This window comes from Sprattus sprattus (genome assembly GCF_963457725.1).
Source record: "Sprattus sprattus genome assembly, chromosome: 5".
Classification (NCBI taxonomy): domain Eukaryota; kingdom Metazoa; phylum Chordata; class Actinopteri; order Clupeiformes; family Clupeidae; genus Sprattus; species Sprattus sprattus.
The window spans coordinates 37,353,615-37,379,503 of NC_137924.1; the positions used below are offsets into that span (position 1 = coordinate 37,353,615).

The 25,889-nt window shown below is 38.9% G+C and overlaps 2 protein-coding genes across 2 annotated transcripts in view; one reads left to right on the forward strand and one right to left on the reverse strand.

The window, feature by feature from the left end:
- The window catches only part of rpgrip1 (RPGR interacting protein 1), a gene marked incomplete at both ends in the record, with an annotated part of 35,129 nt that extends 27,338 nt beyond the window's left edge, over nucleotides 1-7,791 (forward strand). Inside the window, 6 exons of the mRNA XM_080839811.1 lie at nucleotides 155-209; nucleotides 586-683; nucleotides 836-1,025; nucleotides 2,240-2,324; nucleotides 6,297-6,424; nucleotides 7,676-7,791. Coding sequence (XP_080695937.1) covers nucleotides 155-209; nucleotides 586-683; nucleotides 836-1,025; nucleotides 2,240-2,324; nucleotides 6,297-6,424; nucleotides 7,676-7,791 — 672 coding nt within the window. The remainder of the gene's footprint in view (nucleotides 1-154; nucleotides 210-585; nucleotides 684-835; nucleotides 1,026-2,239; nucleotides 2,325-6,296; nucleotides 6,425-7,675) is intronic.
- Nucleotides 7,792-12,340: 4,549 nt separating this feature from the next.
- LOC308365799 (3-oxoacyl-[acyl-carrier-protein] reductase FabG) lies at nucleotides 12,341-20,396 on the reverse strand. Its single transcript, XM_080839397.1, has 8 exons — nucleotides 20,248-20,396; nucleotides 19,152-19,322; nucleotides 17,910-18,088; nucleotides 14,023-14,116; nucleotides 13,353-13,422; nucleotides 13,217-13,253; nucleotides 13,032-13,095; nucleotides 12,341-12,788 (listed from the first exon to the last, which is right to left on the reverse strand). Exons 1-8 carry the CDS (start codon nucleotides 20,269-20,271, stop codon nucleotides 12,630-12,632), a joined length of 798 nt encoding a protein of 265 aa, XP_080695523.1. The 5' UTR covers nucleotides 20,272-20,396; the 3' UTR covers nucleotides 12,341-12,629.
- Between the last annotated feature and the right edge of the window lie 5,493 nt (nucleotides 20,397-25,889).

The window sequence follows — 25,889 nt, forward strand, 5'->3', positions numbered from 1 at the left end:
CCCCAAGGAGTATGAACAATGTTTTTTCTTTAATTTTTATTATTTTCCACATTGTAGATTAATACTGAAGACATCAAAACCCATATGGAATTATGTAGTAAACAAGAATGTGTTAAACAAACCAGAATAAAAACAAACCTTCCCCTCTAAACAGGGAGCCATCAGAGTTGAGCCAGAACTGGAGCGGCATGACAATGAAAGCAGCAAAGGTAACTCTTTTTGTAGCATCTTCATGGGTTACCTTATGGGGAGGTTATGGACTCATTGGCACCACTGCTAAATTCTCCTGCCATTCTGAATGTTCTTACTCCTACGTTTGTCTACGTGCGGGAATTTTATATTTGCATCACCTCCAGACCTTTCGGAACGGAAGTTGCTGAAGGAATTATAATATGTTAAACGGTAAACGGTTTGGTAGATACAAGCTCGTATTTCCTACAATTCCTGTGTTTTCATTTCACCTGTTGAAAATGTTGAACTTATTACTTGCAGCCTGTTAATGAGTGACTTATAGATTCTTCTACCACTTCTAATTATTTGTCATATTTGTATCATATATACATCCATATTTCTCCTGTGCATCAGATCATGAGGAAACTGAAGCTTTAGACTCTGACAAATCAAGATCCTCCAGTAGCAGTGATGTCATCATTATTCCACCATCATTAAAACCAAAGAGGAAGGTACAGGAAGTATGAAAGTAGTTTAGATATGAATTTAGGAGTTAAAAAACCTATGAATACTGCATTTACAGTTTTTGCAGATATCTTACATTAGGTTTAGTTAAGGTTTAATTTAAGATAGAAACTCATTTGTTCTGTGTCATTTGTCTCAGGGGGACAAATTTAGAGTGGAGATTCTTTCACTTTCATTTGATCCCAATTCCCGGATTGCCTTGGACAAATCTGTACAACGCGTGTATGTAGAGTACCGTCTCCTTGGTGTTCCTATGGAAACAACAGAGACACCATTGTCTCTGCGTAAGCCAACTGATGGAGAGGAAATCCATTACAATTTCATAAGGGGTAAGAAACCAAGTCTTGAAATTAAGTTTTAGGTCATGAAAGGTGTCCACATTTACAGAATATGGCACACGCATATTTAGGTATCTTTATGTACAATGGAGCATTCTGGCCTAACATGAGGCTGGTAGTACACCATAACCTAGGAGTTTCCATGTAGGGAAAGCCCGAGGCTCCTCTTAGCAACCACAGACATGACAAATGTACTATTAATGACATGACAGTTTTGGCAATGTTGAGATAGAGCGTTCTATAGATAACAGCCTTCTGACAAAGAACAGCACAGCTGGCACTGATAAAGTCTGGCTAGCTTGCTAGGTAATATGTTTTGACGATATATTGACGTATTTAACAACGTTGTGCGGTAACAGCTGTACATTTTCACTGGGGTTTGTGTCTAGAGCACAAAACCACAGAGTGGCTAGCCAGGCTGGCTAATAGAAAATGTAGTTGTGTTCATCTTACTTTGCATTAGTTATGATGAACCCTCGAATTACATTTGAGGTTGCTTGCTCTACTCGAAAACTAAAATATAGAAAATGGTACTCCACCAAAAAAAAGTTTCACTTCAACACCATTTCTAGAACAACAGAAAACACAATGTAGTTAAACACTCTGTTCCTACAACCTGTAAAATAAATGCTTTTATGACCTTTTTCAATAACAAAATGATATCAATATGGGAATGACCAAGTAGTCTCTCAGGAAGCACTGGGTCCCCCTCTGCAACATCTCCAATATCTGGTGTACTGCTAGAATCGTATCTCCCTGAACTCACTTCCCTAATACCCTTATCTAAATGATCAACGTGTTTACTAGACTCCATCCCTTCAAAGCTACTTAACCACCCATTGCCCTTAGTGTCTGCTGAATACCTGTCCTTTATCTTGAACTATTTTTGTCCTTGCAGGACCAATGCAAATACATTTGTTTCATAATTCAAAATGTATACAGGATGCTCGTAAGAGAGATGTGGTTAACCCAGATTAGTATTATACATATAATGTATTTGTACAATCAAAGAGCCAAAGAAACAGGTGTGGTATGATAAACAAAAAACTACACAGGACCGGATCAGCGATACTGGTGATCAGTGATACTGTCCATTATGCCACCACACATACCATACTTGTCAAATAATGTATATAAAGTGTTATCTTTCATTCTGTTTCTCCCTATTTGTATTCCTATTTCCATCTTTGTTGTGCTTCCTTAAGTGATATATGTGGACAGTGCCGAGTCAGCACCTCTCAGACACTACCTGTACACTATGTTGGAAGGAATGGATCCCAACCAGGGGAGGTAAGACTGTGCTGGCTACAATAGTTATGGGCATATACGTACAGTGCCCTTCACAAATATTGGCACCCCTAGTGAATATGAGCTAAACAGGCTATAAAAAATATGTCTTTGCTGTTTATCCTCTCAGTCTTTCACTCGAAATATACACAAAAATCTTACTTTTTCATTGAAGTAAAATTATTAAAAGAAAAAAAAACATTGACATTAAATAAATATTTTCCACCAAAACATGTGTGCCACAATTATTGGCACCCCTTAATGTAATGTTTTGTGCAGCCTCCATTTGCCAAGATAATAGCTCTGAGTCTTCTCCTATAATGCGTGATGAGGTTAGTGAACACAAGGCACGGGATCTGAGACCATTCCTACATACAGTATCTCTTCAGATCCTTCATAATCTGAGGTCAACGTTTGTAGACTTGGCTACAGCTCATCCCACAGATTTTCTATGGGGTTTAGGTCAGGGGACTGTGATGGCCATGGCAAAACCTTTATTCTGTGGTTGGTGAACCATTTTTGTGTTGATTTTGAGGTGGGCCTAGGATCATTGTCCTACTGGAAGGTCCAACCACGGCCCATTTTAAGGCTTACTAGAGGGTGCTGTTAGGTTTTCATTTAATATCTGCTGGTATTTGATGGAGTCCATGATACCATGTATCCTAACAAGATGTCCAGGGCCTTTGGAAGAAAAACAGCCCCACAACATCAAAGATCCGCCACCATACTTCACATTGGGTATGGGGTGCGTTTCTATATGGCTATCTTTCTGTATACGCCAAACCCACCTTTGATGTTTGTTGCCAAAAAGCTTTAATTTGGTCTCATCTGACCATATACAGTGGGGAAAATAAGTATTTGAACCCCTGCCGACTTCGCAAGTTTGGCCACTTGCAAAGAAATGTGTGATCTAGAATTTTAATGGTAGGTGTATTTTAACAGTGAGAAACAGAATATCAACAAAAAAATCCAGAAAACTGCATTTTATAATATTTATGACTTTATTTGCATTTGATGCAAAAAATAAGTATTTGAACCCCCAAGCAAACAGCAAGAATTCCGGCTCCCAATGGCCAGTTATGTGCCCAAAAAGCACACAGATTAGTCCTCATTAGGTCTAACAAGGTATACCTGATCTCAACTGGTGACCTGTATAAAAGAAACCTGTCCAAAGAATCATACTTCACACCTTCAACCTCACCACCATGGGCAAGACCAAAGAGCTGTCCAAGGACGTCAGAGATAAGATTGTAGACCTGCACAAGGCTGGAATGGGCTACAAAACCACCGGCAAGCAGCTTGGTGAGAAGCAGATAACTATTGGTGCGATTATTCATAAATGGAAGCAACACCAAACAACTGTCACCCGCTCTAGGTCTGGGACTCCATGCAAGATATCCCCTCGTGCGGAATCAGTGATCATTCGAAAGGTGCAGAATAACCCCAGAACTACACAGGGGGAGCTTGTGAATGATCTCAAGGCAGCTAGGACCAGAGTCACCAAGAAAACCATTGGCAACACACCACGCCGTAATTTTTTGAAGTACTGCAGCACTCGCAAGGTCCCCCTGCTCAAAGAAACGCATGTACAGGGCCATCTGAAGTTTACCATTGCACACTTGAATGATTCTAGGGAGGATTGTGAGACATAATGTGGTCAGATGATACCAAAATCAAGCTCTTTGGCATCAACTCGACTTGCCGTGTTTGACAGGGGGGGGAATGCTGAATATGACCCCAAGAGTACATCATACCCACCATCAAGCATGGAGGTGGAAACATTATGCTTTGGGGCTGTTTCTCTGCCAAGGGTACAGGAAGACTCCACCGCATCAAGGGGACTATGGATGGGGCCATGTAACGTGGAATATTGGGCTTGAACCTCATTCCCTCATTCCCTCCCATTGAAAACACAATCTTAAAGATTTGGAGAGGATCTGGAAAGAGGAGTGGACCAAAATCCCTCCTGAGATGTTTGTAAACCTGGTGACCAACTACAAGAAACGTCTGACATCTGTGCTTGCCAATAAGAGTTATTCCACCAAGTTATTTTTGTCGGTCAGTTTTGGGGGTTCAAATACTTATTTTTTGCATCAAATGCAAATAAAGTCATAAATGTTATAAAATGCATTTTTCTGGATTTTTTTGTTGATAATCTGTTTCTCACTGTTAATATACACCTACCATTACAATTATAGATCACACATTTCTTTGCAAGTGGCCAAACTTGTGAAATCGCAAGGGGTTCAAATACTTATTTTCCCCACTGTAACTCTGTCCCATTGAAAGTCTGACCTACATTTGGCGAACTGTAGGCGCTTTAGTTTGTTGTTGATTGACAGCAGAGGCTTTTTTCTGGCAACCCTCCGAAACAACTTGTGGTGATGTAGGTGGCGTCTGATGGTAGTTTTTGAGACTTTCTGACCCCAAGACTCAACTAACCTCTACAATTCTCCAGCTGTGATCCTTGGAGATTACTTTGCCAGTAGAACCATCCCCCTCACTGTGCGTGGGGTCAATGTACAGACACGTCCTCTTCCAGGCTGATTCTTAACATCTCCTGTTGCTTTAAACTTCTTAATTATTTCCATGATAGTGGAAATGGGTATTTTCAACTGTTTTTAGAGATTTTCTTGTGTCCATTTCTTTATTTGTGCAGCTCAACAACTTTTCGTCGCACATTGTCACTGTGTTATTTTATTTAGGTCTTTTCCTGTGTCACCTCATATTTGTACGCCAGTGGAACTGGAAGACATGGTTGACCTCATAAGAGTTCCTTATCAAACAGGTGAACTTAAAAATGTAAAATATGACTAGAAATATACTTCAGTTAGATTTTAATTAAAGATTTTTCTACGGGTGCCAATAATTGTGGCACACATGTTTTGGGGGAAAATATTTATTTAATGTCAACTGTTTTTTCTTTCTTTCAATAATTTTACTTCAATGAAAAGGTAATAATTGTGTGAATATTTTGAGTGAAAATCCAAGAGGATTAACAGCAAAGACATATTTTTTTTATAGCCTGTTTAGCTCATATTCACTAGGGGTGCCAATATTTGTGGAGGGCACTGTGTGTAAAGGGCAGTACAACTCAAATACACATTTCTACTGCTAAGAATACTGATAAAGGGCTTTTAATGCCATTCTATGCTTTTTAAAGTTAATTAATGTGAAACTGGTCCCTTTACAAGCGCTTTTTGCGCGAGGTTACACCTGCCTATATGGACTGCTTAAGATCCAAAATAAAGAGAAAATAAGGATCTAGTTATATTGCCACTGATATTGTTATGGGATAAACTGCAGTGGGCTTGCAAGATGGCTAAAATTAGGTGTTTTAGCTAGGGATTGTATACACATCTTTAATATAAATGTAATTTCTGTCATTCAAATACTGTGCAGTGAATAATAGCGTTGCTGTGACTGCATACCTCGACATTCACTTTATTTAAGGTAGCTTGTGAGCCATATATTGGAAGGAAAAGGTTTTAAATATATATTGTGCGACATGTTTTACTGGAAGGAAAAGGCTTTAAACTCCATTGTCACTATGAAAAAGTCCAAATTTAATCAAACTGATTTTACATTAAGTAAACGACATTGTTACAAAATGCCACAAAAATCACCAAGTATAGAAGGAAAATACACCCTTGAGAAGTTGAGTATTTAGGATGCATGTTTATCTTGTCATGTAAGATCATTATATAAACTTCAATATCATACTGGTGCTTAAGTTACCTTACAAGAATTTTAGAGTAATGGACCCCAACTCTTAAAGGATATTGTACAGACAAGCCAAAAACTGATTAAAGAGAAGAGACTATCCCTACATTGGTTTGCATTATGTGCTTTCAATTTGATGTCATGCAATGCTGTTCACACTGACATCTGTGCTGCACATGACTAACACCTAAGAGCTAGGCCTGTAGTTGGGCTGTAATATCATTAACTTTACATATGTTTCACCCCATGTAGGCTGAAGTTTACTGTTGTAAGTGAGCCACTAAATGAACAAGAAGAATGTATTGATGTTGGATATGCCTATCTGGATTTAAAGGACTTACTGTTAACTGGGAATGATATCACGGAGAAGCCAATTGACAGTAAGTTGTTGATATATTTTTCTTGATGATTTATTTGATAAATGTGTTCGGTAACACTTTATAATTAGGTGTGTTAAGGGGTGATCGTGGTTCAGTAGATAGAGGAGTCGCTCCTGATGTGCAGGCTGGCACCTTAGATAGAAGCATCTGCCATCACTGTATGAATGGCAAGATGTCTGAGGCATTCATCTTTAAAGCCCTTTAAGTGCTCTATGAGTACAACAGCGCTATAGAAATGCAGTCTATTTAATAAACCATTTACAAAGTAGTACCAAACAGTAAGTCTGATATTTACACTTAAACTTACACTTACCAAACAGTCAGTTTGATATTTACACTTAAAAAAGGTTGGGAATGCCCTTAATTCATGCAAAATACATTTATTAAAACTATAAACTTATAAATGGATGGTTTATTATTTTGAAAGATAATAATAAATGGCTGATGATTAATTAATGCCTTCAATTTATTGAGTTCTTTGCAGCCTAAAGTAAGTTCTATTTTTTATTTAAGCTTATAAATGATAAAGTATTTAGCAGACACTTGTATGGCATCCTGCGGGGTATAGAGCTCAGGTCTACCACTTGAAAGGCAGCAATACTAAATATCTAATGAACTATTTGGTAATACCTTGTCAATGGTTTATTAACAATGGTTTATCAGAAACATGGCAGAGGAATTCATACACGTATCAGGATAAGCATGCTAGCATACATTTGGCAAATATGGCATGTGACACAATACATAGACCATACAGTAAGATGGTATACAGTAGACATGATACATACAAAATGAATAGTAGATAAGATATGAAGAGGGCATAAAGTATTATACAACAGCTTAGTGGACATACAGTGTGCTAGTAAGGTTACTATTGCAAGGGTTAGTAGAATGAAACTTATGTTAATGGTGGCAATTTTTTATACATTAGGGTTAATGTTATTTTCTGAGACTTTAAAATGAAATTGTGGCCAGCATTTTCCACATGCCATAATTACTGATATTTTTTTCTTTTTTAACTTCCTTTGAAATCAACAGAGCACAGATTTTGCGAGGGGTTTGCATACAACTGCATAGTGTGAAAGATCACCCTATTTTTCTTAAATTGTTTATAATCCTGCCTTGGTCGAGGAGAGAGATTGAGAAAATGCATTGCTGGCAGTGAAATGTCAAATTAGGACTTTGTTCATGTTCAGTTGTATTTGGATGATGTCATCACATGCTATGATATGTTCTTTCTCACTCACGCAGTTTTAAGCATGAGTGAAGACGAAGAGGTCATGGGTCAGCTCAAAGTTTCCTTGGAAGCAGCTACAGCCTTGACTGGGATTTACCAAGAATACTTGAGAAGAGAGAGTGACGAATGATAAAGCAGACATTTAAAGCACACCAACTAAAATACTGGATCACAACAGCAAGAATCTTTACTGAAGGAGGAGTTATCCATTAGTCAGTGAAACTATTTCTTGCTATGCTCCGCACTAAAGTAGTGATTATCAAGGATATTGGGAGGACTTAGAGCAGGGTAAGGCTGATATCATTTAGCGAGGTAGATGCTGAAAATAACACAACGAAGGAAAACAAACATCTGATTAAATGTTTCTACCTGGGCACCTGCAGTTGTGACGTCAGTAGAGTCGGGTCAGTAGAAACTGATGGAGTCATGAATAAAGAATGCAGTGCAGAAATCTTTTCCCTGACACTTGGATTATCTAATGTCTCTGTAAATGATTATAATATAATAAATAAACTAACCATTGACTGCACTAAATACTGTAATAAACAAATGGGTTTATACAGTAACAACTTAGTTGAACTTTGTTGTGATTGTCATGTATTAACAATAGCAACATAACACTCATAGCTCACTGGAAGTAATCTATCATCTAAAGTATTGATGGTGTCTGCCATATTTTATGTATGTATTCACTGCAAAATTTGGTTAGGGTTATGGAGGAAGGTTTGTAGCAGCCAATTATGTAATAACTGCCAGTGACAAAATCATTTCCATTCTTAATTCAACGTTTTAATAAAATAAATAAAGAAGCATATACAGTAACAACTTACTTGAACCTTCTTGTGATTGTCATGTATTACTAATAGCAACATGACACTCTTAGATCACAGGAATGTAGTGTAATTACGACAAAGTTTTGTCGGGCTTATGAAGGAAGGTTTGTAGTAGCCAATAGTATATAAAGTAATAATATATAATAATGTAATAATAATAATGTTTTCTGTTCTTAATGTAATGGAGGCCAATAATGTAATAACATACCAATATTGTAATAACATTTCTGAACCAATATCATAATAACTTTTAGCGCAGAATAGCTAACAGCCTAACATCCTTCATAGTCTACTGTGTATAGCCTACTGTGGTTCAGGATTTATTTTCATGAATAAAAACTTTTCCAAAATATGCCCCACTGCTCTGATTTTTTTTCACAAATTGGTATTTTTTATTTAAGAACACAGGCATTGATATCATATTATACAACATTGTCTGTGTTTGCAAACATATGTGCTCCCACTTCATTTAGTACTCAGTGTCTAACCATAATGTGTGTATATGTGTGTGTGTGTGTTTTCTCAGGGGTAGTATTACAGTTCAGGAGTTAGGATTGGTTTTGAAGCAACTAAATTTGAAAGAAGCAACAGTAAGGGTTAGTGCTCTGGAACTCTGACATTTGATTATACAATAACACCTAAACACAGTGATAGAAGTATATTCTTACAGTAATGAAACCCAGGCAATAATATAATAAGCAGCCAATAATGTAATAGCTGATTAAAATGTTACAAAATGTTATACATTATTCGTTCAGAAACTTTATTACATTATTTGTACGTTCATACAACCATCAGCTTTTATTACATTAACAACAGAAAAGTATCAATTTATTTGCCATTATTACAAATTTGGCTGCTTCAAGTTAAGTGCAACCGAATATACTTTATACTTACTTGCGAGTGCAAAGGCAATAAATAGTTTTTGGAATCACTCTTTTTGTCTCACCCTCCCTGTTCTGAAAATTAAGCGTGTTGGATTGCTCAGGAAGGATGGATTGCTACTTACAGTTTTTCACTGTTGCTAAAACCCGTTTTTCAAAACAGTAACGTCTTTCTCAAAACTGCACACAGAAAATTGAAAACCTCACACACAAAATGCTAAACCTGACACTCCCTTTGCAAGATGACTCTTTGCTATCAAATCTCTTAACTGTTCACAAAATGGAACTCGTGTTTTCATTTGGTACACACAGCCATATTTTCAAAACACACACACATACATTCATTTAGTACACACAGCTAAGCATTTGCTGCACACTACCAAGCATTTACAGCACACAGAAGTGAAAAATTGAAAACACAATCATCGAAACACACCATATTACTGTAATGACAATGACTCATTGAGCCATTTCTCCTTTTGTAAAATGTATCAGTGTAGGCCTACATTTTTCATAGTCAAACATAAAACAGCAATACCGTTGTTCTCACAACCCATATTTACAATTTCAGTCTCCTGTTCCACCAAACACTAGATTGTATTGACATAAAATTGTATACAAAATGCTTATAGTTCTTTTCAATTGCTTACACACATTTTTTGAAAGCATGCCTCGTTTTCTCAAAACTCTTAACACAAATCCCAAAACAACTAACAAAAAATGCTAAACCCTTTAAATCTCCTGGAAAATGCTACTTTGCTTTAAAAAAATATTGAAAGTGTGTTTTCTTCCTCCACAGTGTGGTTCTCTTTCAGTCCTGCAAAATACAAATACTGTGAGCACACTATATTCTATTGATATGCAGTATTACAGTACACAAGGCAAACAGATTTCGTACTTGTTCTCCATCCTGAAGGTTCTAATGAAAAACCATGAAAACATGGTCTACCACAGCGGCCCAAATGTCATTAGAGATAACCATTTCCTTCTTCTTTCTCCTCCTCCTCCCCCTCCTTCTTCTCCTTGTCCTCCTCTTCCTTCTCCCTGTCCTCCTACTCCTCAACCACCTACTCCTCCTCCTTCTTATCCTCCTCTTCCTCCTCCTCTCACTCTTACCCCTCTCCTTCTCTGATTGTCGATCTTTTCAAAGTTTTCAATAGTTTACCAAACAAAACAGAGGCACTTTTATGGTGCCGTCCTCACTGCAAATTGGTCAAAAGACCTGAAAGTTTAGAGATTTGACTATTTGTGTCTTGCAGGTTGATGCTTTGAGATTTTACTTGAAAATTGTGTGCAACAACAGAACTTTGTGTACAGTGTTTTGACAACAACGTGATGTGTAATTGACATCAGTGTGTTCACAAGGAAAATCAGAGTCTAATGTAGATAAGGGAATCTTAAGTATTTCCCACTTGGGGCGAGCGATTGATACATGACGTGAAGGTTGTGCAGATTGTGCCGAATTTTCGCTTTTTACTTCTTAACAATAGTGAAAAACTGTAATATAGTTGTGAATCTTCACTTTCCTCAAAATGTAATTAGATTATGATTCAAAGGGAAACGATTTGGATTCTCGATGCATAACGCTTAATCTTGTCCTTTATGTTCTTTACTCATAAATACAATGTATAATGACTCAAACTTTATTAAACAGCTGTTTTAAAATATGATTGGCTATATACAGTATGTATACATAGATTGATAGTTTTGATTGCATTACATGATTAAAACATTTTTTTGAAGCGCACAATCCTATTTTAAAGTAGCCTACACTTATGTGAATAAGTCCACCAGAAAGTTTTGACTTTCATATCGAATTAAGTCAAATGCCTATTTTAATACGTACATATCTATTTTGCAAATAGATAGTCCCGGGAGGAGCAACAGGCAGAGATGAGATGAGGGTTAACTGCTTAAACTAAAGACTTGACACAAAAAGTCTAACAGATGTGGTGAAGGTACTTGAAGGTGAAGGTCCTTCCTGGTCCTTCCCTGCACTGAGGTGCTAGTGTGTACATTGAATAAATGAGATCCACCAACACTAGTGTTCACTAAATGCATGACCATAATGTGGTAGACGACTTTGGAGAAGGAGTACCACAAAGCTCATCTCCAAGAATCATTCTAGTGATATTACTACCCTACCCTACTACAAAGAGCACTCAACCACTCTCCCTCAACCACCACAGGGTCAAACACATTTAATTGATGAATGAGATGGCATATTTTTCATTAATTTACCAATAAATGTGTTTTTTCTTTCAGTCTTATATTTATTATTATTATTGTTCATGTTTTTGTTGCAACATTGGCAAAGACCTGTGGATGAGGATCTCCTTGTGATGGACCAAAAGTGCAGTTCAATGGGTGTGCTGGCAAAGAAGCTCATGGCTGCCAATGCTGATTCCTTCGTCATCTGGCACTCGTCATCTCTGGCCTCGACTACTGGAATGCCATACTGACCAACCTCTTTTGATCAGTCAAAAAGGGTTGTCCACATCACTGTTTATCTTTATGCAGTGGCAAAAAGGTGAAGGCACTGATGTTTGCCTGCCTCAACACCCACCTATCTTAACTCCCTCTTACACACATTTTATAGATGTGTGTGTTCTGCGTGCAGTCCAGACTGCTTCCAGTCTGATCAGCCCCACATCATGACATGCTGGAGGTCCCCAGTGTGAACCCTGACATAGACCAGTCATTCCAAGAGACTGTTTCAAAGTCACCCCCACTGCTGTGTCAGTGAGATTACCATAGTCCATATTTACTTTTTAACAATTACTATTTAATAGCTGTACGAATTCAGGAAATGAAGTTGATATTTGGGGGGAATTATTAGTATTTTAAGATATTACTAATATAACAGACATAATATCCAGTTGAATCCATTAAGATGTCATCCCCTGGTGAGTTAGATATGGATTCCGAGCAGCCAAAATGACCAATTTTTTTACCTCAGGGACACAAACATCAATAATTTGTAACAAAAACCAACAGTTGAAATGCTCAAACTTCATGATATGACCAGGGAGGCACTGAAGAGTTGTTACTGACTGACCCAACACCTTTTCGGATACAGAGCTAGAATGTCTTAGAATTTCACTGAAAACAGAAGATAGCACGATAACCAATCCCAAGAAAGAAACTATGTACAGTAGGCACTTAAAAATCACATTTTATTTTCACCTGTTGGAAAGCAAATCACACCGACCATTTCAGTTGGACAAGATCAGCTTCAGGTGAGGAGCTCTTCATCTTGGACACATGGCATGCCGACCTCCATCCACAGGAAGGTTGACCCCTGTGATGAAGGTTGCAGCATCTGATGCCAGGAAAGCAATGGAATGAGCAACTTCATCCGCCTCCCCTGGTCGTCCGAGGGCATGGGTCACCTTGCACTTTTCTAGGAACTGATAGTAAGATTAGGAAAATGAAAATAGTCATCTTAATATATCTTAAAGTACAGTATAGCATACTCTGAATATACGTACTGTCAGCAGTGTCTTCTGGCATAGATGTGTTGTTTAAAGCCTACTCTATCGACTAGGCTTGTCAACTAACTGCAGAAAGTTTACAAAATGAAAGTATAAACCGCACATAGACAATATACCATCACTGCAACAGAGATAAGGTGTTCAGTACCAAATCAGTACCTTTGCATATTCCTCTTCATTCAAACCAGCACGTTTGTGAACTTCAGTTATAATCACTCCTGGGCTGCAAAGAATATCAAGATTTATAAATAAAATGTTAAGTTCAGTTACAACCTTAATATGTTTTCACAAATAACAAAATATGTTTAACAATTGTTTGTTCACAAAGATAAAAATACACATACCAGACTGAATTGACCCGCACTTGCTTCTCAGCCAGTTCTACGTAGAACAAAACAAACCATATAGAAGACAGAATACACCTCACATACAGCATTTATTTACAGTTACTTGAACACACAGAAATTGATAATTTCTTACCAAGTGCTGTGCAGCGAGTGAACTGGTCAATGGCTGATTTAGACATACAGTAGGCAAGGACACCAGGAAACTGAGGTATAACCAATGAGAGTAGATACAAGAAATCAACATAAGAATTATTTGCTATACTTATTATCATATTACATATTATATATGCAAAGACATATCCCATACGGCTGATCAGAATGTTTCAAAAGGTTCCGTTGATTTGATCTGGCCGCCCCAACGTTTGCAGTTCTGCTATTTCTGTATAATGACTGCTGCGAAAAATGAATGGCTGTCATTGGCAACGGGATTTTGTGTTTCTAATTCAGATCTTTCATACCATTCTGAAAGTACTCCGGTAATTTAACGTAACGGACAGTCATTGTTACTTTAAGTCAGCAAGTGATGGGTTGCTAAAACGGCAACCAAATCATTAAAAATAGGTATTTTGGAGGAACGTCTTCATTGTTCTGGCAAGTAACAGTATAATAAGCAGGATAATGTATAGTCCGACGGTCATTATTGAAAAATAAATCCCTTCAGGACAAAACAAGACCTGTTCATCCCGTCAAGATTTATTTTTCGATAATGCCCGCTGGACTTCACATTATCCCTTGCAAAACTGTCACCAGCTTTCTCAGTTATGACCCTAGCCAGACAACAGTATACACATGTGCACACCTACCGATCTCTGCCCATTGACACTTGAAACATTCACGATAGAGCCTTTTGTCTTAATTAAATGAGGCACACAGAGTTGAGTCAGGTGGAACACAGACCTGCAACAGAAACAGATAAATAAGTAGGTCTGAAAAGAGGAAATTCACTTATACAAAGTATTCAACCCCCCCTAGAAGTCATCACAAAATATGCCAACACATATTTTCCCAATCTGTATTTTTACTGCAAACATATATGCTCTAGTATATTTCCAAAGGCAATATAAGTTATTAGCATCTGGGTGTGATGAACTTTCACTTTCCTCTTATGGATTCAATAGTGCTCAATTGGGCATCACTAAAAATAAACTAAAAACTGGTTTGAAGTGACAGAGGAATTACTTTGTGTGAAAACAATGCAAGGTCGTACCACAGCTAAGGATGTATTTAAGCAACTGTGTGAAACAATGGAGCATGCTGGTCTGTCATGGAAGTCGCTCCGAGGAATGACAGGGACAAACAGAATTGGTGGAGGAAGGTGCAGATAGGGCAATTACTTTGCACTGCATTATCCATCAGCAGGCACTCTGCAGCAAATGCATGACGTTTGAGAATGTGATGTCTATCATTGTCAAATGCATTTGAGGAAATCTATTCAGCATATGGCGATGTTCTGTACTTCACAGAGGTACGTTGGCTCAGCTGGGGGAATGTCCTGAAAAGGTTTTTTGAGCTGAGAAGAGGTGAAGACCTTCATGCATGGCAGGATGGATCTTCCTGAGCTTGATGATCCCAGCTGGCTGATGGACCTAGCTTTCCTCATTGACATCACGCAGGAGCTGAACGCACTCAATCTAACCTTGCAGGGCCCAGGCCAGCTTGTTTCTTTGATACCTTTCCTGAGATGCTGAGTAAGAGTGTCCACTCAATGTGGTCATACGTTCTCAAGTTAATGCCTACGGGACTCCCTTGCCCATGCCCACACCTAACCAACTTGTAGACAAAAAGCTCACACACAAACAGTACCACCCCATCTACATCTGAGTATCAGTACATATAGTAGCTTTAAAGATTCTCCTGTAGATGGCGTGTTCACTTTGATCCCTGATTTACACCCAGACCATCAGTTCACTTAAGCCTTTGATAAGGGGTGGAGTGCATATTATCAGTTCACTTAAGCCTTTGATAAGGGGCGGAGTGCATACTATGAAGGTTGTATGGGCTATTTCTTTAAAAGTTTGAAAGATGTTTATGTGTGGACTTATTTTTCCTAATTGTTATTTGTTTAATTTGGATGAACATGCATTTTTGTTGTTATTTATGTTCTGGGTCTGCATTAAAAAAAAAAGGAATAATTGCTTGAGACAATTTTATTGTTTTGGCGCTATATAAATAAAATTGAATTGAATTGAATTATTACTGCAGCTTTTGAAATGTCAAAGCATTCTCCATAAAACTGATGTCATGGGAAGTCCATCTGTCTGAGAAGAAACTCCACCTTTTTCCAGCATTCAGGTGTGTTGTAGGGCATAGCATTCAGTAGTGAGAAGTATGTTGATGCCATTGAGAAGCTAAAGTAGGAATTTCAACGGTGGATTGCAGCCTTCAAAACACACAGTGCCACATTCCAAATGTTTGCAGATCCCTTCTCCATCGATGTGCAAAATGCCCCCAGGGTGCTACAAATAGAACTCAGTGACCTACGGTGCAACTCTGAGCTCAAAGCAAAGTTCAGAGAGGAAAATGGAAAAACAGACAAGCTTGGCAAATGTTTGAGAGAATGACCTGCATCCTTCCCAGAGCTTCAAGCGGATATTCAAGCAGACCATATGCCTTTTTGGAAGCACATATACATGTGAGAAACTGATCTCCAATATGAAATCTAACAAATTAAAGTACAGGTCCAGGCTGAGTGATGTCCATCTTCAAGCCATACTGAGGGTTTCAACTGCCACCTCCCTGAGAGCAAATGTGGCTCAGCTGTCTGAGAAGAAGTGCTGTCAGGTGTCTGACAGCAAGCATTAGGCAAGAATGTGTTTAGTTAATGTTGAAACATTCCGAACAGCTGGACTTTTTTTTTCTAAAATGCTGCACTTGACTGGACACCTACTGACCAGACAGGATGCTCATCTGTAATTTGAGTTTGAGACCCCTGCACTAGGAGACACAGTCTAATGAAAATTCCACAGAGGACTTTTTGGAAAAGGAGGCAGACACAGGAAATGTTGATTTCAAAGGCAGCCTCTCAGAGAGCAGGCCTCCTCCCCCATCATCTGGGTACTGTCCCAGAGTAAGGCATGTTTTATGAGTGACGACAAACTCCTCTGAGTATAGCTGCTTGATACAAATTCACCGCCTTCTGCTCATTTGAACACACACACACACACACACACACACACCCAACATCTGGTATAAGATTCTTGACAATTTCTACAAAGTAGTATGAGCTGTCGGAGCTGTTCTTTAGAGTCAGCTTTCCGAGATAAACACCACCTATTGAACACATTTTCTTTCTCTCTTGCAAAGTCAACATAGGTTTGCCCATCTTGCTTTATATAGTTCCTGAAACGCTGACGATAAGCCACAGGAACCAGCTGATATGCCTGGCCACAAGCGCTTTCTTAATGACATCCTTGATGTTCTTTTTCAGCTTTTTATCATCATTAGGAATATCAATTTGATCATTAGATGCCAGCTGAAGTAGTTGTTCTTTAGTGAAATTCTCAAGCAGCTCTCTACTAAGCTGTTCTCAAAAACCTTTGAGAGTCGTCATTATATCACCAACTAAATTTTGCACAGAGCAGCAGCAGCCACTTATGAGACTCTACGCAATACTACTGCTGCTGCTTTACATATGCAGAAACAAACACAAAATGGGTACAATATAGCACACAGCGAACACAAAGTGGCAAAATTACACAAAATTGCTGTAACACCATAGTCTAAAGTAGGCCTGGAAAGTACCCTTCAAGCCAATAAAGTAACACACCAAAGATGACCTGCCTCACGCCAGCACAAAATGGAACCTGCTAGTAATCCTTATTAATTTTCAAGCATTAACACTTAGGGTCCAACCTACAACGTTCTCACTAGAACTTAACCAATAGCCACTAAACACACAGAGGTTCGGATCATGGACCCAACACAACAATGCCTCAAGAAGCACAAGAACTCACCTAACTTTACACAAATGCTTCGTCCTCTCTCCCCCAGGCAAGAAGAAGGTGAGTATGTTTGTGAAGTGCTATTCTCAAAAAGCAGTGCAGATTTAAACATAAGCACATAAAGCAATCCCCAGATACCTATCAAACTAAACTTAACTTAGCTTAGCTAACTGTCTATGGAAGCGTTCCAGGCCCGACGCAACTTTAAAGACTAAACTCAGAGTTAAACTAAAGATGCAGCCTCCTGCAAGAACCTGAAGTATGCCCCCACCCTAAAATAGCCTTAAAAAAAAAAGGGAAAAAGAACGAAAGAGTGAACCGTTAGAAGGACTAGTGTCCAGCTGGAGCACTGACTTTAAGGATAAGGCAACTTGTACAACCACACTCACCAAACTGAAGGAGGGAAATTCACACCACTGTAAAACTCACTGGAAATAAAACTCTCCGACTACTTGTTGTGCCTTCTGCCTTCCCCATCTTCTTCTCTGGGAACTTTGAACAAGAGTATACCATTACCTGTGTCTTACTGTTCATTTAACAGAAACCCACAAGCTGCACTGAGTTACCTGACTGAATAACTTAATCTGGCACTGGGAATGTGTTTGTCACTTGCAATAAAAAGTAATTGATGACAGCAGTATATTAGAGATGCAGCATTAATCAGCATGATTAGAAGATCCTGATAACACAGCTTTACTTATAGTTGGGTCGCCACAGTTTCTCTCCTGTAATCTTCGAAGTTTACTCACCTGACATTGACATTCATGACCTTATCATACTGTGCCAAATCAGCTGTTTCAATACTGCCCATGGCCAGGATTCCTGCACTATTAATAAGGACATCAAGTCTGCCAAAATGGGCAAGAGTTTGGTCGACAGTGTTCCTCACAGTCTCCTCATCAGTAAGGTCACCAGGAACAAGCAAGGGCTGTAAGAGAAAAAATTGAACTGACTGTCATCTGTATAATATAACTTAATACAGCTCTCCAGGCAACAGTGGCAAGGAAAAACATAATTTCCAGCCTTTGACACCTTGAACAAGGATAGGTTAAAAAAAAAGAATGGGGACAAATGATGGTCCTTTCAAAAGGTCTTTATAACCCCTTAACATGGCATTCTATGTGTAGCACCCTTTATCCTGGTCTTATTTAAGGAAAGGCCTGTGTTGAATGATTTCTTAATTTGAAAATGTTACACTAATGGTTATTGGGTCAAAGGAATGCTCAAAAATATCCTTTGAGTGTGGGAGAACCATAAGTCAGAACCAGCTAAAACGATGGATGCCATGCCACTGCTGCTTCAGAGCGAGCTCTTCAAGCTGTCAGCTATCATCAGCTAGAGGGTCTCCTCTCTGAGATACATATTTCCTCTGGAGTTAAATGAACAACTGTGGGATTTGGAGCTGAAGTGTAGTTGTGGTCCTCAGGGATTGTATCCGCCTCTTCACCTGGTCTTCCTCCAGTGGTTACTCTTTCTCGTCCCAAAGTGGAACAGAGTAACTGTTCCACTGAAACAATGACAGAACTGTTGCCTTGCTGCCCTGAATCAGATTCTCGCTAACAGACATACTCTCTATATCAATGCTTCCTGTAAAGTTCCCTATTCTGACAATCCATTAGTGACGATCCATTTTCATGTTCTAGTTTCTGCATCGGAGGGAAATGCATAAGTATAAAGTACTTGCTGGAGGCTTGGCACAAAGGCGGACAGCAATGTGCAATCAATCCTCTTCAATTAAGCTTCTTCTTATAAGACAGCATTGCCAGATGAAATAACAACACAATATCATACAGATATGTTGTGCAAAAAAACACAGCATATAGCAAATTGTGGCATGACGGATTCAACCTTAACCGTGACAGAGGTAATAGAAATCCAGGTGGCTGGATAGATGAAGGAAGTGTACGTTTAGTTTGTCCTGGACCAGTTGGTCCATTAAAAGGGAGTAGAGTACCAAACAAAACATTATGATGAAAAACAATGAAGCATACCTGGGTAGCGCCACAGTCAGTGCATTGTCCAGCAATTTTCTTAAGATTTTCCACATCACGGCCGTTTAATGCAAGCTGAGCACCAAGCTTGGCAAACAATACAGCTGTTGCTGCCCCAATTCCTGAGCTGGCACCGGTGATAAGGGTCACTTTGTCTTTCAGTGAATTCACCTAAATGTAACCATAAACATTGTTCAAATGTAATGTTCTATATTGTAACACACAAGGAAAGTAGCCTACTCATAAACGTTTTTATAAAACCTATTAACAATTGGGGTTTTCTGAAGCAGGAGAAGCACTTTTTTGCCTCGTATTTTCTTACATCAGCACTGGTTTGGACATTTTGGAAGGCAGTATGATTTTATCAGGTTACAATAATAGTAATAATATAAAAACATTAAAAAAGTATCCTCCTAAATTACTAACAGCATCACGCAAACAATCATCTATATTCGTAGAAACAAATATAAATACAGCCTTTGGTCATTTGTACTAGTAATAGCATGGCAATAGTAATACAAAAATCACAAGTGGCATAGATTTCTGTTTTTTATCAAGTATACCACCAGTTGTAAACACCAACATTTTGAATCATTGTTTGTATATATTTGCAAAAAATTAACAACACCTGGAATGAGTACTCACAGAGTAATGAACAAACAATAAACATCACATTGGTATAGATTTTGTACAAATGAGAGATTGGGAATGAGTGAGTGTGTGTGTACGCATGTGTTGTATGACCTCTCGCTTTTTCCTAGGAGATGACTGAATGACCCATTGGAAGACCGTTAGAGGCTATCCTATCTGGCTTAGATGCAGAGTTCTAGCCCACAAAGTGCCGTCCCACGTGACGTTCACTCAAACACTTCTGCCCTGTCGAACTGATAGGCTGTTCCGGTGTAGACGTCCCACAGCAGGGGTAGTTGGTGTCCATGTTGATGACAACAAAGCTTTTCGTTCCACAACGAGGTCACTTCGTTGGAATATACTGCCTGAACAAAATTCTTCCGCGATAGGAAACCATGGACTTGTTAATAGACAGATGTGTCCGTGGCCAAGTAGCCTCAGCTAGTAAACCACATGGCTAACTTACCTTAAAGGTTCCGTCCGATGCCATCACTTCAATTACCGGTCCAATCGTCTCGATTGCGCTTAAATGTTTTCCAAATAGGAATGTCAAATTTATTTATAACACTTTACAACAAGTATTCCGCAAAAGCAGCCAAGGTAGTATATCCTTCAATGACGGTCTCAGCTGTGAAGCTAATCGATGGCCGCGTTCAAGTTCACTTCCGTTTACACCATCGACATCTGTTAAAGACGCAGTCAGTAGTTTTGGTCGTGAAAAATGCTTCAGGAATAATAACATCTGAGGTGTAGCAGTTGACATGTGTTCCTGTATTCTGTCCATGGTGATGTCTGTTGATATCTATCTGGCACATTTTGAAGTACTTTTTTTCTGCATTTATCACCATAAGGCCCTGGCATTTACACAAATGGCTGCAAAAGAGGAATAACAGAATTACTCCTCACTGTCTGTTCAGTGTTTGCGCTAGTGTTTCAAGGGGGGCGAAAATATCCGGTAACTTTCCAGGGGAAGTCAAGCTCGGCTTTTGCAAAAGTTAGACTACGTCAAACACACACATACAGTATACAAGTAAACAGTACATCACACACACATACACTTGTGTCCATACAAACCCATGCTGACATGCACACACACACACACACACTGCAAAAACACTCTCACAAACACACATTCATTCACTCCCACACATGTGGGTAGGCACACATACACACACACACACACACACCTAGTGATCATAATATGGAGAAAGGGCAATTGTTCATAGTTAAAGTTTCATTAATTTATTTGTGAGGTTGTCCGCATGATCCTGCACCGGGATGATGTCTCAACTTTCATAAATGGTAAGTTTGCTGAGATACGTCGCAAAGGATAAATATGTAGAAAAAGAGCCCTGACAGACAGACACCCTAGCCAATCTCCATCGACGATTCTGTGCTGAACACAGAAGTTAAGTTGTTTGGTCGAGTCGATTATAAATTGAGTTGCTGCGATTCAAGTTCTGTTGAACTTGAACTGTTGTTTCAGTTGTTTGGTTTAAGAGAAGACATGGTACTGTTATGACCACTTAAAATGAGAAAATAAAGCCCTGTTCATGAAATAAATATGTGTTATATATGTCAAATATGAAGGTTAGGCATCAGGACTCTTGGTGAACTGTGAATGTAAAATTTCCGAAATATTGAACCTCATTACCGCAACAGCATTCTTTTTTTTATTAGATAATAATATTTTGTTGAAGGGTATGCTACTTAAAAATAGGACATGTAATCTTTTTAGCAAAATACTGAAAAAAATAAGTTGCAAATCATCTAGTATGTTTCTGTAATGAGAAATATTAAGTAAATCACGAAAAAATGTAAATGCTTTAAAATAGCCAAAAGTACACATTTAAGACCATAATTTTAAAGTGGCATTATGCAGTAATTGTACTTCAGGGTTAGGATATTTTTACCTTAAAATAACAGCTTAAAAAAAAATTGGGGCGCTACAATGACTTTTAATATGGAGAATTGCTTCCAATTGCCATACCAGGGTCCGAGGCATATTACTGCGTTATGTAGGTTTGCCTGAAGCCGCCCGGTTTCTACTGTCTGCCAAACTAGTAAGTAGCGTATTTGCCGTCTTGCTTTGTCTTGTGTTGCACTTGCTTGATGTTTGACTGTGTTAGGACAGTTGTTGACTTACTAGTTTGTCATAGTGTCAAAGTAAACACATTTCAAGAGTTTTCGCTAATTTTAGCCGCTAGCATCTCATTAGCGATTAGCAATTCTTCCGTTATGCTGCTTTAAACATACATTCAAATGTCTTCCGAGACAAAAGAATCCGACAACTTTGTCAGTCAAAGACATGGTTATCAAGAAATGGAGTCGGTGCCGAGGGGATCGTGCGCTCTGGAACAAAAAACAAGGTTAAAGATTTTACCATACAAAAATAAGGTCTACCTAGTTTTTTCCCATTTTATATATTACGTTTATTATAACTGTATTGTATTATTATTGTACTATTGTTTGTGGAAACAAATGTTGCTCAGCGCAGGTAGTTAAACTGTAAACGCCACTTCGGAATGCAACCTTCCTCAAATCGAGTTGTCCTCCTGCCAAATGTGTCAAATCGTGCCTTTCATATTGGCATAGGTCAAAACCAGGGACGTGCACAGGAGTGTGCTAAGGTTGCTTGGGCAACTGCCCATTTGCCCTCCTCGACTGAAGTTGCCCCTCTGAAGGAAATAAGTGGCCCCTCCGAAGGAAATATATATACTTGCGATCAGATGACGGGGGAGCGGCAACGGCGGTTAGTGAGAGTTTAAAATTATATTGTGAAAATTTGCGATTACATGACGGGGGCGTGGCAGCCGCGGTAAGCGAGAGTATAAAATGATATTGTGAAAATTTGCGATTACATGACGGGGGCGTGGCAGCCGCGGTAAGTGAGAGTTTAAAATGATATTGTGAAAATTTGCGATCACATGACGGGGGCGTGGCAGCCGCGGTAAGTGACAGTTTAAAACTATATTGTGTTGCATCTTTTTTCCAGGTTAGAGCAACTGCCCTTCAAAATTCCTGTGCACGTCCCTGGTCAAAACCATAGACATAAATAATAACAATACATAGATATACAGCCGCGGAAAAAATTAAGAGACCACTTCAAAATTATCAGTTTCTCTGGTTTTACTATTTATTGGTATGTGTTAAAGTAAAATGTACATTTTTGTTTTATTCTATAACCTACTGGCAACATTCCTACCAAATTTCAAATAAAAATATTGTCATTTAGATCATTTATTTGCAGAAAAATGACAATTGGTCAAAATAGCAAAAATGATGCAGTGTCTTCAGATCTCGAATAATGCAAAGAAAACAAGCTCATATTCATTTTTAAACTACCCAATACTAATGCTTACACTTAGGAAGAGTTCAGAAATCAATATTTGGTGGAATAACCTTGATTTAAAATCACAACTTTCATGTGTCTTGGCATGCTCTCCACCAGTCTTTCACATTGCCGTTGGGTGACTTTATGCTACTCCTGGCGCAAGAATTCAAGCAGCTCGGCTTCTTTTCATGGCTTGTGACCATCCATCTTCCTCTTGATCACATTTCAGAGGTTTTTTATGGGATTCAGGTCTCGAAATTGGGCTGGCCATGACAGGGTCCTGATCTGGTGGTACTCCAGCCACACCTTTACTGGCCTGGCTGTGTGGCATGGAGCATTGCCCTGCTGGAAAAAACACTTCTCAGAGTTGGGGAACATTGTCAGAGCAAAAGGAAGCAAGTTTTTCTTCCGGGACAACGTTGTACTTTGCCTGGCTGAGGTTTGTAAAAGACCATAAGGATTGAAAAAAGCGGACTGGAGGGTCTTCTAGTTCGTCTTCTCTGATGAGTCCAATTTTCAGCTTTGCCCAACACATGGTCGTCTGATGGTTAGACGGAGACCTGGAGAGGCCTACAAGCCACAGAGTCTTGCACCTACTGTGAAATTGGACTCATCAGAGAAGACAAACTAGGAGACCCTCCAGTCCGCTTTGGTTCAATCCTTATGGTCTTTTACAAACCTCAGCCAGGCAAAGTACAACGTTGTCCCGGAAGAAAAACTTGCTTCCTTTTGCTCTGACAATGTTACCCAACTCTGAGAAGTGTTTTTTCCAGCAGGGCAATGCTCCATGCCACACAGCCAGGCCAGTAAAGGTGTGGATGGAGTATCACCAGATCAGGACCCTGTCATGGCCAGCCCAATTTCGAGACCTGAATCCCATAAAAAAAACTCTGAAATGTGATCAAGAGGAAGATGGATGGTCACAAGCCATGAAAAGAAGCCGAGCTGCTTGAATTCTTGCGCCAGGAGTAGCATAAAGTCACCCAACGGCAATGTGAAAGACTGGTGGAGAGCATGCCAAGACACATGAAAGTTGTGATTTTAAATCAAGGTTATTCCACCAAATATTGATTTCTGAACTCTTCCTAAGTTAAAGCATTAGTATTGGGTAGTTTAAAAATGAATATGAGCTTGTTTTCTTTGCATTATTCGAGATCTGAAGACACTGCATCTTTTTTGCTATTTTGACCAATTGTCATTTTTCTGCAAATAAATGATCTAAATGACAATATTTTTATTTGAAATTTGGTAGGAATGTTGCCAGTAGGTTATAGAATAAAACAAAAATGTACATTTTACTTTAACACATACCAATAAATAGTAAAACCAGAGAAACTGATAATTTTGAAGTGGTCTCTTAATTTTTTCCGCGGCTGTATTTCGTGAGAATCAACCAAGATATACAGTACTGTGCAAAAGTTTTAGGCAGGTGTGAAAAAATGCTATGAACTAAGAATGCTTTGAAAAATGTAGACAATAAATGTTTTTTTTTATCCATTTACATGGTAAGACTGAGCACAGCAACAAGACACAACGTAGTTATACTGCATCAGCAGGGTCTCTCCCAGACAAAGATTTCAAAGCAGACAGGGGTTTCAAAATGTGCAGTTCAAGCTCTTTTGAAGAAGACGTTGAGGATCGTAGACGCAGTGGTCAGCCAAGGAAACTTAATGCAGCTGATGAAAAACACATCAAGCTTATTTAACTTCGAAATCGGAAGATTTCAAGCAGTGGCATCAGCTCAGAACTGGAAGAAACCAGTGGTACCCAGGTACAGACATTTACTGTCCGGGGAAGTCTGGCCAGAAGTGGTCTTCATGGAAGAGTTGCAGCCAAAAAGCTCTACCCCGACAAGGAAACAAGGCCAAGTGACTGAACTAAGCACGAAAACATAGAAACTGGGGTGCAGAAACATGGCAGAAGGTGCTCTGGACTGTTGAGTCAAAATTAGAAATATTTGGCTGTAGAAGAAGGCAGTTTGTTCGCCGAAGGGCTGGAGAGAGGTACAATAATGAGAGTCTGCAGGCAACAGTGAAGCATGGTAGAGGTTCCTTTCCAGTTTGGGGCTGCATTTCTGCAAGTGGAGTTGGAGATTTGGTCAGGATGAATGGTGTCCTCAATGCTGAGAAATACAGGCAGATACTAATCCATCATGCAATACCATCAGGGAGGCGTATGATTGGCACCAAATGTATCCTGCAGCAGGAACATAACCCCAAACATACAGCCAATGTCATTAACAACTATCTTCAGCTTAAAGAAGAACGGAAAGTCCTGCAAATGATGGTATGACCCCCACAGAGCCCTGATCTCTACATCATCGAGTCTGTCTGGGTTTACATGAAGAGACAGAAGAATTTTAGAAAGCCTACACCCACAGAAGATCTGTGGTTAGTTCTCCAAGATGCTAGAACAATTTACCAGCCGAGTTCCTTCAAAAACTGTGCGCAAGTGTATCTGGAAGAATTGATGCTATTTTGAAGGCAAAGGCTGGTCACACCAAATATTGATTTAATTTAGAATTTTCTTCTGTTCCTTCACTGCATTTTGTTAATTTATGAAGAATTGATGAAAATAAACTGTTAACACTTCCATTTTTGAAAGCATTCTTAGTTTACAGCATTTTTTCACACCTGCCTAAAACTTTTGCACAGTACTGTATCTTACTCAGAATAAATGGCTAGAGTTGAAGATGTTTGTTGTATTTTAGTTCTGCACAGCTGAATCCAGAGTATGTTTCTAGCGCCTCGTTATTGCACTTTACAGGAATAAAG

Excerpts from the sequence above, each read along its gene's own strand:
- LOC308365799 (XM_080839397.1), bottom strand. The coding sequence starts at position 20,271 with ATGGCATCGGACGGAACCTTTAAG. Across the intron at positions 14,117-17,909 it reads GTCATGAATGTCAATGTCAG|GTCTGTGTTCCACCTGACTC; the intron begins GTGAGTAAACTT and ends TTTCTGTTGCAG. Across the intron at positions 12,789-13,031 it reads ATGAAGAGGAATATGCAAAG|TTCCTAGAAAAGTGCAAGGT; the intron begins GTACTGATTTGG and ends TCTTACTATCAG.